The sequence below is a fragment of the Syzygium oleosum genome, unplaced genomic scaffold, assembly GCF_021117445.2.
Source record: "Syzygium oleosum isolate NSW1041296 unplaced genomic scaffold, Sole_v2.1 Sole_v2.01, whole genome shotgun sequence".
NCBI lineage: Eukaryota > Viridiplantae > Streptophyta > Magnoliopsida > Myrtales > Myrtaceae > Syzygium > Syzygium oleosum.
Genome location: NW_026607485.1, coordinates 30081799 through 30097192, shown reverse-complemented (window position 1 = coordinate 30097192; position 15394 = coordinate 30081799). Strand labels below are relative to the sequence as shown.

General features: G+C 43.3%; 1 protein-coding gene and 1 pseudogene across 1 annotated transcript; both read left to right on the top strand.

Annotated features, from left to right (window-relative positions):
- The first annotated feature begins 683 nt into the window (after positions 1 to 683).
- LOC115668436 (vacuolar sorting protein 39-like) lies at positions 684 to 6870 on the top strand (annotated as a pseudogene).
- Positions 6871 to 14078: 7208 nt separating this feature from the next.
- Positions 14079 to 15101, top strand: LOC115665684 (VQ motif-containing protein 29-like). Its single transcript, XM_030587532.2, has one exon. The coding sequence runs from the start codon at positions 14309 to 14311 to the stop codon at positions 14816 to 14818; it is 510 nt and encodes a 169-aa protein (XP_030443392.2). The 5' UTR covers positions 14079 to 14308; the 3' UTR covers positions 14819 to 15101.
- Positions 15102 to 15394: the final 293 nt, after the last annotated feature.

Sequence of the window (15394 nt, the reverse complement as noted above, 5' to 3'; positions counted from 1 at the left end):
ACTGCATCATCTAGGCCGACTCTTCTAACAAAATGACGGGCGCTCAACCGTCATGTGTCTATTAAACCAAGCCGAGCTAGGACTTATCTAGAGGAATGATTTCCGTCCACTTGTCCACAAGATTCTCCTATGCATACCCTCTCCTAGCATATACTATTTTGGTCGCCAATGACTTCCACTAAACACCACATCGACCCGATGTCCCACGCCATAATCATTAACCAAGTCATTAGACCACACCGCATCTTCCACTCACTCCTTCAGTGTTTCTGACCTCAGTAGTCAATGAAACGACTACCATGTCTCTGGACAGCTCCTTCTAACTCACGGCACAACTCACAGAAGCAAAGTCAAACTGCCCAAAAGACCGACCATTTCCCTGCTTTACCAGAATTCACAAAACTCGTAACTTCCATACAACATGGATTCCATCCTCCGAAACATACTCACCGTGTGTGATTCCCAACAAAACAAAGGAGTGTCGACTTGGCAGCTTCACAATACACGCTTGGATTAACCGTATACAATTTCCTGACTCCATGTGAAAAAATCAAGCACGGTATTATCCACGACATAACCGAGACAACCAATAGTACTAGCATGTGAAACATGGACAAGTGTTCCACCACCTCCATGCAAGTTCTCCAATTCCTTCACCCCGGCCGGCCTTGGCAGTTCACTATCGTTCCATCACCTTCTCCCCGTGCGGAGGCATTCCTTCGGGCCGGCCATGGTTCACCGCGCCTACGACCTCTTCCATTTCCTCGCGGATTGCCCCGCCAAGATCGAGGCCGTCGGGTCCTACGACTCCGAGATCCTCCTCGGCTGCTCCGACGGATCCCTCCGAGTCTACGGCCCCAAGCCTTCCCCCTTCGTCTTCCTTCCGCCGCCCTGCCGGCCATCCGACCCGTCTCCTCCGCCCCCGCCCGACTCCCGCCCGGAGCACCGGATGGTGCCTTACGTGCTGCAGCAGAATGTCGACGGCTTCGCGAAGCGGCCCTTCCTGTCGATGGAGGTGTTGGCCTCGAGGGAGCTGCTCCTTACGTTGTCCGAGTCGGTTGCGTTCCACAGGCTCCTCGGTTTGGAGACCGTGGTCGTCCTGACGAAGGCGAGAGGTGCCAATGTGTGCTCGTGGGACGACAAGAGAGGGTTCCTCTGCTTCGCCAGGCAGAAGAGTGTCTGTATTTTCCGGTACGATGGTAATTCCAATCTATCTTCCACTTGTTATTGTTCTTTACTGACCTGATTTTAAGTGTCGGTCTAGTTGATCAATGATTCGGAATTGCTGTTGTAGAATGAGAATTTCGATACTTATGATCGTGATACGATACGGTTAACGTACTTGAAGCTCCAGTAATGGAGAAAGTGGTGCCGAGTTTCGTTTCAATATTTACCTGACTAGATTGATCGATAAGTGGCTGGAAGACTGTTGCTTGATCAATTTAGAGAAAGAATTGCCAAGCTTTGCAGAATTGCGGCCGTGTCTTCCTCCAATTTTGGTGGTGATTTTGCTTTCATTATGCAGGGGGAAGGGGCTTTGAGGAGGTGAAAGAGTTTGGGGTGCCTGATACTGTGGAGGCGATGTCGTGATGCGGCGAGAACATATGTTTGGCAATCAGGAGAGAGTACGTGATCATGAATGCTACAGATGGTGCATTGTCCAAGGTATCTCCTTGTGGGAGGGTCGCGCCACCTCTGGTGGTGCCCCTTCCTTCTGGGGAACTCATCCTCGGGAAGGTAATTTTGTTCCTTAGACCCTTATGATTCACCGTTTCTCATCTCTTATTCTGAAAGGCTTAGTTACATTTAGACCTAGAATGCTTCTGAAGATGGAGTCACAATGTGTACTGATTAAGAATGAGGACTACAGGCTGGTCTTGTGATGGTTTAATGTGCAATCCTTGTTATTCCTATTCGGAACTGGTCGTGGTTGTTCTGCGTAGCTTGTCATCTATTCCCCCACCCACAGAGTTTGGCTAGAGTGGCCCTCTGTTAATGGCCATATGTCCACTATAATGTTTGACCCGAGTGACTAATTTTATTGGCCAGGTCATGGTTATCGCATGTAACGTGCCGTGTTTGGGTGTGGAAGTATTTCAGGGAATGTGGACACTATGTGCTCTGTGGCCATTACAAATCAGTATGCTTCTTCGTGCGGTTTGAATGCATCGTGCAGCTGAATTACTGACTTCCTGAGACTGTTAAGGTGTGCTTCTTCATGCGAATATATTCTATTGAGGTGTCATCCAAGTTTGCAAGGCCCTCAACAACGAGAATACTAGTAACAACTGTTTACTATTCAAGTCTAGTTCCCCTACGTGGGTCGGCTTAAGGAATTTTTTTGATACCATTATGCTCTATCGCATCTCAGGTCCTCTATAAGATCAAATAGTCGAGATATTTCTTGTCAAATTTTATCGTCTCCTCTAGGTCCTTTTAAGTTTTCCCCTACCCCTTCCATCCTCTAATCACATGTACCCACCGGAGCAATTTGTGGCCATCGTATTCGTGCCGCTTTTCCAAAAAATCCTCCTCAAAAGCAAAGGTGCTCAATTATAAGTATTTCCTCAAGTGGTTGAGGCCTGATAAGGCTTTTTTTAGATTCCATCATAGCTTTGATACGAACATGCTGAGCCGTCTATGATATCCTAAGACCATGTAATCCCTCGAGTCAACTGTTACAGCAGAACTGAAGTCAGATATTGTAAGAAGTGCTTACCCTTTAACTGGGCATGAGAGGCTGTATCATTCTGCCGAGGCAATGATTCAGACATTTGCTTAGTGTCAAACAGAATCTAATACTAGCAGAGAACCTTTTTTGCATTAACAGAAGAATCTTCGCAACTGAGCTTAGCTGCAAGATTTAGCTTGAAGAACAAACGTGAATAGTGTCGCGTATCTAAAACAGAGGATCTTTTTCTCCATTACGGAGGAACTTAGAACTTGGCAGAAGCTGAATAAAAAAGAAATGAGGAAAATGTAAATCCTGTTGGTGAACTAAATTGTCAACGCCTAGGTGTTTCTTGTATCCTGAAGAGGAAATCCAATTCGTATTTTCTTTGGGTGCCTGCAGAATATGCTTGAATTTGTTTGCCATCCCGTGGGATGCATTTAACTTGAGATATCCCGATAAACTTTGTGGCCAAGTTGGTTTCAGTAATCAAGACTAATCCTTCTCTGGATTACATGCTGGTACTTTGATATGCTTCAATGAGTTTCTGCCGTATTTAGGATAATATTGGAGTTTTTGCGGACCAAACTGGGAAGCTATTACCAGGAGGTAGGATATGTTGGTCAGAGGCTCCTCAAGATGTTGTCATTCAGAAGACATATGCAATAGGTTTATTACCAAGATATGTTGAGGTAAGCTGATGATTGTCTTACCAGTTTATTTCTCTGTTCATTCTATTTGCATTTTCTTACTGTAACATTCTTCATGTTGTTACACTTCAGATTCTTGCTCTTCGAGTTCCGTATCCTTTGATTCAGACTGTTGTTCTCGGCGATGTTCGCCATCTTGCCCAAAGTAGCAGTGTGACTGTGGTTGCCCAAGATAATTCTGTGTACGGGTTCTTTCCTGTTCCTTTTGGTGTACAGGTACTCATGGGGCATGTTAATTTATTAGGTATATCCTTAGGTATTTTCCTTTTGTTATGCTTTTTTCTTAATGCGCGTGCTTAATGCAGATTGCGCAGTCAACGGCATCTGGCAATTTTGACGAAGCCTTGGAGTTGTGCAAGATGCTTCCACCGGAAGATTCAAAACTTCGAGCTTCAAAAGAGGTTTTAATTCATAGGAGGTAGATTTCCTTGACAATCTGTACCCATGATAATAATAAAGTAAATTATTTCCCTTGCTACCAAAATTCCATGGAAGGAGAGACAGATCGGTGATTAAGCTCTGTGCATGAGGTTTTATGTTACTGGATTAAGTAAAATTACCTCAACGTGTGTCCATGTATCTCGTGGACATTGTTGCTTCAGAACTTTGTCCAAAAGCGTAAGCCTATTGTGGATGTGATTTCGATCCCCGCATTGACTGTCTTCTTACAGTAAATTGCTCATCGCACCACTGACCTACCTGAACCTGTTGCAGGTATGCCCAACATCTTTTTGAAAATAGAAGCTATAAGGAGGCAATGGACCATTTCTTGGCTTCTAAAGTGGATATAACTGATGTGCTTTCTCAATATCCATCAATAATTCTTCCACAAATGGGTTCGGTTACTGAGCCAGAGGAATTGATGGACAATTCACAGGAATGCGACGAGCATTCAGCAGTCGAGTCCAAAAAAAAGAGCGATATTGCTCTTGTGGCTCTCGTCAAATTTTTGCAGAAGGAGAGACACGGTATAATAGAGAATGCCACAACTGAGGGCACAGAAGAGGTGGTTTTAGATGCTGTTGGTGATGGTATCCCCTCATATGATGTCAATCGATTTGAAAGGACTAACAAGGCACTGGCATTACCTGAGAGTCCTTATATATTGGCCGAGAACTGATGATACATGGATTAGCTAAATTTTACTTCAGCCATGGCTATGGGCAGATGAATTTAATATTGACGTCAACTGTATGCCTAAATTATGCTTTAAGAAATATTTGAAAATCGGTACATTTGTTGAACCCCATAAAGGAGGGAAACTGGGATTACTCATGTTTATGGTTATCGTAAGCAAGGGCATCTCGTAGCACGTCGTTCAGTTTTTACCTGCCAGATATAACAAATCAAAAGAAATTATGTTCCTCTAGAATTGAGGTTCTGGTTACCAGTAATCTTCATTGTCTGGTTTGTAATTTTCTTCAAATTAGGTAGCTGTAGGAACAAACTGGCTAAAAGATCTGATATTCGAAATGATTGACCATGTTGTGCTACTAGTGACAATTTCTTTTGATAAATTCCGTCATTCTACTCCTTCGCAAGCCAATCTAATGCATAGATGCTTGAAGTTGAGTCTACTAATGTTAGTGCATGCGCGCTTCTGAGCTTTTTCTGTACTAAAGTTGGGTGAGTGATTATGTATGTAATGCTTTTTGTTGGGTCCATAATTTGTCACGTTGGATATGTCGGTTTAATTATTCAAGGTGCACTGGGTACCTACTGTCATCCAGTGCAATGCAATGCATGTCAAAATGCAATTGCAGAGAGTTTACAGTTCAGATATGCTTGTTCACGTGTCAACACCGAGGTACTTGACCAGACACATTGCAATATTTTGGCGATGGCATGGATGATTTTCCATGGGGACATGACAAACTAATTGAAATAAGGCTGTCTTCTTCTGTGTCAATGGATTTTGTGTCATTATAGTTTAATGTCTAGTTTTGCTTTTGTTCATCATACACGCGCCACCATCGCTGTTAGGTCACTTGAAAGGTACAAGGCATAACTGTATTGGACACAGCACTACTGCAAGCTTTGCTTCTCACGGGACAGTCTTCAGCTGCTGTTGAATTTCTGAAAGGCCTTAACTATTGTGATGTGAAAATATGTGAGGAGATTCTTCAGAACAGTAGTCATTATACAGCTTTGCTAGAACTTTACAGAAGCAATTCAATGCATCGTGAAGCTCTAAAGCTTCTCCATCACTTAGTGGAGGAGTCAAAATCAAATGAATCAAAAGCTGGTCCGACTCAAAAGTTCAAGCCAGAGATGATAATTGAATATCTCAAGGTATGTAATTTGGTGCTCATGATATGGTTGTGGCATTCAGTGAACTTGAGGTCTTTGGTGAGTTAGCTATGATCACGACGAGCTGTGATTTCTACCACAACAAGGAGGGTCATAATCTTTTGAGTTTGACCATCGATTGGTTATCTTGTGCAGCCTCTCTGTGGAACTGACCCTGTGCTTGTCTTGGAGTTTGGAATGCTTGTTCTTGAAAGCTGTCTGGCACAAACTATTGAGCTGTTTAGGTCTGGGAATCTTCCAGAAGATTTGGTCTGCTATCATCTGGAGCAGCATGCATCAGTTGAATTACTGAAAGGCCTTAACTATTGTGATGTGAAAATAGGTGAGGAGATTCTTCAGAACAGTAGTCATTATACAGTTTTGCTAGAACTTTACAAAAGCAATTCAATGCATCGTGAAGCTCTAAAGCTTCTCCATCACTTAGTGGAGGAGTCAAAATCAAATGAATCAAAAGCTGGTCCGACTCAAAAGTTCAAGCCAGAGATGATAATTGAATATCTCAAGGTACGTAATTTGGTGCTCATGATATGGTTGTGGCATTCTGTGAACTTGAGGTCTTTGGCGAGTTAGCTATGATCACCACGAGCTGTAATCTCTACCACAACAAAGAGGGTTATAAACTTTTGAGTTTGACCATCGATTGGTTATCTTGTGCAGCCTCTCTGTGCAACTGACCCTATGCTTGTCTTGGAATTTGCAATGCTTGTTCTTGAAAGCTGTCCGACACAAACTATAGAGCTGTTGGGGTCTGGGAATCTTCCGAAAGATTTGGTCCTCTATTTTCTGGAGCAGCATGCATAAAAAAAGCTGAAGAAGGAGCATGCGCGACGCCGGACCCCCGCCGCCCCATGAATCTCGCAAGCAGAAGATGCGAACTTCGGCTTTTTAGCTTGCTAATAATGAATGTGTGAACATGTTGAACCAAATGTTAAAAGTGTTAGCGTTTTGTTGCTAAGAATCTCTTTAGGGTCTCCCGACTCGGATCGTTCTGGTATATATATATATTTCTCTTTCTTTGCGTTATGATTTGAAGCAGCTTCTTATTCAGGGAGTGACTTGTGCTGAGATCAAGAGGGGTGTATCGTGGTCACAAAGCAGTCTCAGCTAATTTCTTCACCGCAGCTTGTTCTGTGATAGGAGATGATTTTTGTGCAGCTATTTCTTTTAACTTTTTAACTCTTCCATAATGTTGAAGAGAATTAATGCCACTGTTCAGGCCCATTTGTTGGTGCAATACTCCACGCAAGTGACTTACAAACATGTTAGCCTAGTAGTGCCTTCTTTTACAAGTCCTTAGCAAATCAACATTCACTGAACGTGGTAAAGTTGGGGATGATGTGCTGGTAGCTCATTAATTGGTGAAGAACTACCATAGGCAAGGCGCTTCTCCTGGATGTATGATCGAGGCGAAACTATGGTCTACGATAACCTTACACTGGAATTGGAATTTGTGCCGAGTTTGTGAAATAACATGGAAGCCGATGGATCCAACTAATCTCGCAATTTGAGTCTAACACTAGAAAGGGAAATTACTAGAAAAATCAACAATTCTAGATGAGGACATTATAGATTCACGTGTTTCGGCTTGATGCAAGTATGCAAGTGTTTAGGGATCTTTTTAAGGAATGAATCAGAGTGCAGAGCGCAAATGTGGGAATATGTTTTCTATATTGAGAGTTTTGATGTACATAGTTGAGGCTGAAATATTTATTGATTGGGTAAATGCCCTGAAAAACTCCAAATTTGTATACCTGTGATAAATTTACCTTAAACTAATTTCTTGATCATCAAAAGTTCCGAACTTGTACACCTATGACAAATTTACCCCCAAGCTAATTTTTTCACAACAAAAAACTCCAAACTGATATATTTGTGACAAAATTACCCTCCGTTAGTTTCCGTTAAATTAGATTAATACCATGAAAAATCACAAACTAGTACACATGTAACAAACGGAGGGTAAAACACAAAACTGATACACCCTTCAACTGCCACGTGTTATTCAACTCAGTAATTTGATAGTAAAATTTAAAAGAAACTAACATTTGTTCATAATTATACCAGTTTGAGGTTTTTAGTGGTAAAAAATTTAGTTTTTGGTAAATTTGTTGCAAGTGTACTAATTTGGGGTTTTTCGTGGTATTAATCCTTATTTATTTAAGGGTCAAGTTGTATGGAAAAATTTAGGTAGTGACAACCGGTCTCGTAGGGAAAAAAATTAATAGTTGGACACTTACGGAGCATGGGTGTCAAAAGACTCTTTTTAATTAGTAAAGTTAAACCCATTTATGAATTTGAAAACTTGTTTAGAGTCCTTAATTGGTCAAAACAATCAAAATCTGTTTTTCATTTTTGGGGGACCAGCCCACTACTCTACTCTTATTGGGCTGCAAACGTGACCCTTGTATTTTCTGTACAGCAATGACAAGGTCGGTCCACCAAGGGAACAAATCTTCTAGTGGGCCTCAGGCGGCTTTGCTAATAAAACTAATTAACCCACCAAAAAGGTGATTAATACGCTTTGCTAATAAAACTAATTAACCTACCAAAAAAGGGAATGAAGATTCTAGTCAATCCCATTTTCACACAAGTTTTAGACATTACGTGGGTCGTGCACCTATTACATGTTTGAGGATGAAGCTCATTTTTAAGCTATAGAGATAGAAGTTAGGTGACATCCTAAGTGTAGTTGGACCGTATACAAAATTCGATATGCTAAGTGATGCGATAGATTGTTTTCATGCATAGGCTCATTAGCTTGTTTAAGTACACATTTGTAGTTTGCAAGATCATTGTAGTACCAATTTTGTAGAGCAACCTTAATATGCCTATGTTAAAAAAAAAAGGAACTAATCGACACACTTGCTCCGGCGCATGCACGAGCACATACCCAAGCGTCCGGAGAATCGGCAAGACGAGACATCCCAAAACCGGGTTATTTTAATCGTGGGTCTCGATCGGTTCGGTACCGACAAGGATTCGGTCTAGTGCAAATTAAATTGTGCCTAAACGAGGCTCGGAACCCCCTCAAACGATAAACTTCCGTCGAAAGAAGAAGGATTGAACTTGCAATCGAGAGACAAGATCAGGAGGCTTAGCTAGTAGTTGAATAGGATTGAACCCAAATTAAGCTATACAATCGAGGTTATGTAGTTAAAGAGGATTTATTAAATACTCTTCCGTTGACTCGATGAAAACGGAACGAAGAAGGCAAAGAAAGCGGGACGAGACTTTGACGTTCAAAAGAAGGCAAGAGAGTACGAAGGTTCGTGAGCGTGCATGAGGATCACGTTTCTTTATCGCCCCTTCTGGCTCGCCAAAGAGCCATGCAAGTTGGGCAACTTGTTTTGTATCGAAGTGCTTTGCAGCTTTCAGGGAAACTCCAATTGGGGTAATGGCCACGTCCTCTTCAGTTTCCTCGTTCCTCCCTCTTCACTAGATTGAATAATAATAACATTTAAATTGGAGAGATGGGGACGAAAGAGGACAAGAAAGTGACCATCGGCTCACGTCAGTTTCTCGTCAAAAGGAGCATTCGAAGATCATTTCTAGAAGAGCAGTTCTAGAATGCCCAGCTATAATAATAATAATAATAATAATAATAAGCATTAATATCACGAAAAACTTTTAATTGGTACATTTATAACAAATTTACCTTTTGATAGTTTTTGTTAAATTTTACCGTCGAATTGCTGAATTAGATGACACGTGACGGCTAACGGGTATACCAGTTTGGGATTTTACCCTCCGTTCATCACGAGTGTACCGGTTTGTGGCTTTTCGTGATATTAATCCAATTTAACAGAAATTAACGGAAGGTAAATTTGCCATAAATGTACCAATTTAGGGTTTTTGGTAGTCAAACAATTAGTTTGGGCTGAATTTGTCACATGTGTACCGGTTTTGGATTTTTTGCTGTCAAAAAATTAATTTGGGATAAATTTATCACAGGTGTACCAATTTAAGATTTTTCGTGATATTAACTCTAAAAAAAACTTATGTTAGATTGAGACCTCGTGGAATGGATCCATGGTTTTCTATCCTAATGGAATGAGATCTGGAATTTCGTTGGGTATAAACATGAGATGAGTAAGTGGGGAAGAGAAAGCCAAAGGTAGGACTATTCGCCTTCTTCTTTTCATTACGTCTCCGCCAATTAGGGCATGGAAGTAAGGGTGTACTTGGACTAGAGAAGAGACCCTCTGTTCTAAGCCCAGGCCTCGTCAACCTTTTCCCACAAAAGAAGGAGAATTAAAAGGACGAGCCGTGTTCCCACCGTCGCATTTTTCTCCATTCCTGATTGGATGACATGTATTTGATCGGAGGCCGCATCTCCGTTTCCGATTGGATGACCTACATCTCTAATTGGTGGGTTAGAAAAATGAACATCGCCTACTTTCAATTAAGGTTAAGTTTACATGTTGGTGATACCCATACTTTATAACCCACTAATCAGAAGTATCATAGGACGAAATCTTCCTCCAACTAGAAATAGAGAAGGATCTTGCCATTTAATCGATGAGTTACAAATGCGGGCATTATCCATTTTCTATTTTAGTTAGGTTTGCATGTAAACGATGTTCGTAACTTGTAACCTACCAATCATATGCATGATCTCAGAACTTTTTTTCTCTTACTAGGGATGCAAAAAAATTCAGCGTGTCTTTCTAAATCATCTCATGATTACAGACGAGGAACTTCAACTCAATTCGATAGAGAAATATCGGGTCGATATTAAATCCATTGAGGAAGAAGAAAACACCGTTTATCACATCCCCATTTGGGGAGTAAGCAACTAAGTAGCAATAGCTGAACGTCCACGAATATGACACGATCAACGATGCTTGATCTTTATAGTGCCCTTCGCAAAACCACAAAATGGCCCTAAACCTTGTGCAACATGTGTCAACTTAGGCAAGGTATTACAGCTTGCTTTGTTCAAGTTGAATCTCATATGTTGGACTGAGATGAGTACATTATTCGTCATGAACATTTTGCGTTAGGTTCTGCGTGCTTGAGTTGCATCCGTATTGTGTTCCCTCTAAAGTTCTGTACACAGTTTGCGTTTTGAATTGGCCCTGAACACATAGAACTATATGAAGACAGGTAGATCATGGGGGAAATTGATCCGGATTGAACCAAGTCTAAGGGCATTTTGAGATTTTTGGCATCTGTCTCTCGAGCGGACCTCTGGAGACACATCAGCTTCACAAGGCATTTTGAGATGATGTTGGTTGTTTGTTTGTAAAACAAATAAATGAGTGCTTTTTCCTTTGTCCCACATAGGAAAGTTTTGAGAAGGTGGGCCACTATATATGCGTGAGTGTCTTCTTGCTCCTTAAAGTGAAGACAATAGAATGTGGGCTAGACTACACAATACTCGCGTGCGGGTGTGCGATTATTAGGCGCGCTTGCGGACCTTAATTAGCACTAATCCCTATTTATTTTATTTATTATTTATGAAATTCGGAATTAATAAAAAATATAGTATTATTATTTGTTGTTATTATTTTATTCCGAATTTTCATATATCTTTTTTCAACGTGATTTTTGATTTCTTACCAGTTCACTATACATCTTTTCGACGAACGGATACCTTTGTTCGAAAGGGTGTGATTAGTGAGTCAGTTTTTTGCATGGTTGAATATCAAGTCTCTTCATTTTTTCGCATTTTTTAGACACCTTTTTCATTCAGAAGAAACAGACAGCCATTCTTTCTAATTGTTTTCCTAGAGAGAACCTGGAGATATACCGAAATTGCTATTCGATATTCTCAATCGAGACTTTATTGTATCCTGGAGGAAATTTGCCGATGACCATTAGCAACTTCGTGGGGCAAATAATTCCTTAAAGAAAGTGATATCACACCTCAAAGTCTGACTTCATTGTTCATCCTGTTTGAAGTTGAAGTTTCCTTTCTTCTACAATTTTTGGAGGAGCAGATTTTCCAACAGATGAAAAATACCTCCCGCGACTATTTGACATTTTGCTAATAAGATGGTTTGGATTGTAGCCAAAGAGTTTAAGCCCATGTGTTGCCCGCACGTTCATGGAACCTTCTGCTAACCCTTCTCTCTCTCTCTCTCTCTCTGCCACCAGCGTCCCTCCATCCGTCACCATAGCCATCACACTAATCGATGCTGCCGCCGCACCACCACCACCACCACCACCACCAGGACCAAAGTTACCACCATCTGCGCGTGCGCACAGAGAGAGGCGACGACGATGAAGCTGGTGGAAGGGGAAGTGAAGGTGGCACCGTGCCTAGTATGGTCGACGGCTATGGCAACGGACCGTGCAAAGCTGTTCGGAGGGAGAGAGAGAGAGAGAAGGCAAGAAGAGTACTTATAATAGATGGACTTTTTGACGTAAGGCTGAGATTACCGGTGCGTAGGCGTGCATGTTTTTGTTATTGAACCCACCAATCACATATAATTAAGAAGCAAGCTTCAATGCCGCCACATGGCAGCGGCATAACCTATCCCTTTCGAAATAGAACTCAATTCCATTCGTAGGGGGGGATTCGCTTGCTCTTTCGTGCAAAAAAACCCATCTCAACGAAAACTGGTTTTACAAAAAGCTGACGCGCCAAGGCCGTCATCGCTGCTTCTCGGACACGTCTCGCGCTCACAATCCGACACAATCATCGCCTAACGAATCGATCTGGCAAAACTCGTGTTGGCAAAATCGAGCATCGCGCTCTCTCCATCTTCTCCAATTTCCCTTTCCATCTCCATTGTCATTGCTTTGCTGCTGGCGTGCATTCGGGGTCAACCAAAGCAGGTGCCAGCGGGTGCTTGAAAAGGACTCCCCACTCCATGATTCCAAGGCTCAAACCGAAGCGAACGAACCGGGTCCCTCTTTCGTCCCCTTTGATACTTAGTACCCTGAAAAGTCTGCAACGCCATGCTAAATGACATCATCGCCTCACCAACTTTTTCTAAGCGACATTTATGGCACCCAAGACCTTTGGGACCACGATGGCATGCGAGGAGGGAGGAGGGGAAAATCACGAGGTTCCGCGAGGGCGAGAGCGTCAAATCATATTTTTGGGTTAGATCGTGCGCCAATTTTTTCTCATTCCGATTGCTGGGGATGTCGACGCTTTGGCAGGGAGCGATTGCGATGTGTCGAGGATTTTGATCGAGTCTTCTTCAGCTTTGTGGTGGGGGAGGGGAAGGGGACCCAAGAAGAGAATATCACGTGGGGGGATACGACCCCGTGAGTGCGCCGGCCACTCGGAGACGAGGGCGGGTGGCCGCTGCCGCCGCCGCCCGCCTCCATTGTTTTGGTACAGGGAAGGCAAATAGGAACGGGGGGGGGGGGGGCCCTGGGTGAGCAGCATTTACCCTTTTCATAACTTTCCTGCTTTAATTATGAGTTTACGGCAAGATTAGGTCGCGGGGAAAAATTGTCCAATCAGCCGTAACCTTATATGCTGAATCTATCGTGAACTTTCCAGTTTCGCCAATTTAGTCCCGAACCTTTGCGCGAAATTTCAGTTTCGCCGTTCCGGCCGATTTTTGCCGTTGTGGCGATGTGTCACGTCGGACGGCCGTACAATAAGTTTGCGATTGATTTGGTAGTTAATCTCTAAATTACAGGAGCCAAATACGTGCATAACATCATTGCACTGATAAATTAATGATGGATAACCTTGTTTAGAAAAAAGTGAACTTTTTAACGCGCAAAATATCACAACAACACCGCCGAACATATCGTCGCACGCACACACGAGTCGAAATTCAAGTGGGTCCCTCAAACTCAAATATGAGATTAGCCGTGGTTGATGGGTTGGGAGTTGAATTTGTATCATGCAATCATTCCGAACATATTGTATCTGTATTTTGTAAACGAACGAAACATGGAGTTGCTAGACGGCATCAACTTAACACCCGATGATCTTCAGTTTCCTCCTCGAACACATTCGAGTTATAACTGCAAAGTCAATTCGATACGGATTTAGAAAACTTAACATCAGAGCATACTTCCGGTAAATCGAAATGAATCGATGTACCACCGTATGAAATTTCTTTACCGTCGACGTGAAAGGCCGTAATTTGCATATTTTGACAATCGGGTCATATTTTAACACGCAACGAAAGTCCCCGCTCCCGAGCATTAGTCAACACATATTCCAACGTAACAAACATTTCTCGAGACCAAAGTTCCCCGAAAAATTGGTCCCCAAGGTACACAAATTGCCACGCCACGTTATATCGCGGGATTGCCAGCCCCATTTTGGTAAATACAGTTTCGGTAGATGGATCAGATTCCGCGACCGACCAGCTTGGTCTAAAAGGGACAACGGAAAGGAAAATTATTTCTGTTTTTATAATCATTCGGTCAACCCCTTGGAATTTGACCGTACTGCACACGCAAACCCCGGCCCATCGCCGGCGGCCGTGGACGAACGTAGCCCTCGTAAGGCCTCGCTATTTTACCTCATTTGCCCTCCCTCTCCTGGCCCGCTCGAACCTTCCGTCGCTGCCCCTCTCCGTCTCTCCGCACAACATATTTATACAGTCTCGCGTTCTCATTCCCACAGCACAAAGAGCAAAACGCGTCTGTCGTTCTGAAGCGAGAACTTTAAGGGAAGGGAAAACCTAGAAGAGAAATGGAGAGATACTCAGCAGCGGCGGCCATGAATCCCCACGAGGCGGCCGTGAACGTCCCTCCCCAGGCCTACCCGCTCCACAGGTCGCTCCACACGGTCCGGAAAGCCCCCGCGAAGCCGTGGAAGAAGCCGACCGCCCCGCAGCCCCCGAACCCCACCCGGGTCTACAAGGTCGAGCCCATCAACTTCCGGGAGCTCGTGCAGAAGCTCACGGGGGCGCCGTCTCGGCTGCCGGCCCCAGCCCGCCGGCTCCAGGAGGCGGCCCCTCCGCCACTCGAGCTCGCGACGCCGAACCCGGCCCGTGGCGATATCAGCGGTAATAACAACCCAGCGGCGGCGGCGAGGGCTACAGCTCCTTTATCTACCGTGTACAGGGAGCTGATGTCTGAAGGTCTCGAGAAGAAGTCTCCCCACAAGTTTGGAGATGGCTTCGAGCTGAGCTTGTCGCCGAGCTTTCTTGGATGGAGCACGATTCCCATGTTGAGTCCGGGGACATTGTCTGGATTCTAGACTTCGAAAAAACGAAAGTTCGATCTTTCATGAATCCACAGCCGACTGCTGTGGAAAAAGATTGAGCCGTCCAGAAAAGGCCGTGGATCCGAAATGTGTTCTAACGCATACAGTGCTGTTTTTCTTTTCCTCTTTATTGACTTTGTAAATTTCTTAGGCTGTTTTGAGATGTATGAAAAAAACAGCTAGTTCATCGTTAGTTATTGCTTTTCTTTTGCTCATACGATTTTTCGTATGTGGTTCTACTTCTATTCGAAACACAAGGATCATGTTTTGTTCTTGATTTTGTTTGTCTTTTTCAGTATCGAAGTTCCTTGATGATTTTTGGTAGTGAAACCCCTGTCCTATTTCCATTGTAGGTACGTGGGAGAGCTGCTTCCAACATATTCAGGTTACGTTGCTTATACTAATGAATGAAGTATCTGAAAAAGGCCAATGTATCTCCCCCTCTTTCTTGTATTTTTTGGTCGAGCTATAAGTTTTCTTCCCCCTCATTGCTTGCATATTGCTACGGTCCGGGCCATTGGCCAATTCAAAGGACCGTCTGGCGTACCGCTCGGCTATTCTTAATGGGAA

Bases quoted from the DNA above. Each gene is read 5' to 3' on its own strand.
- LOC115665684 (XM_030587532.2), top strand. From the start codon at position 14,309: ATGGAGAGATACTCAGCAGCGGCGGCCATGAATCCCCACGAGGCGGCC.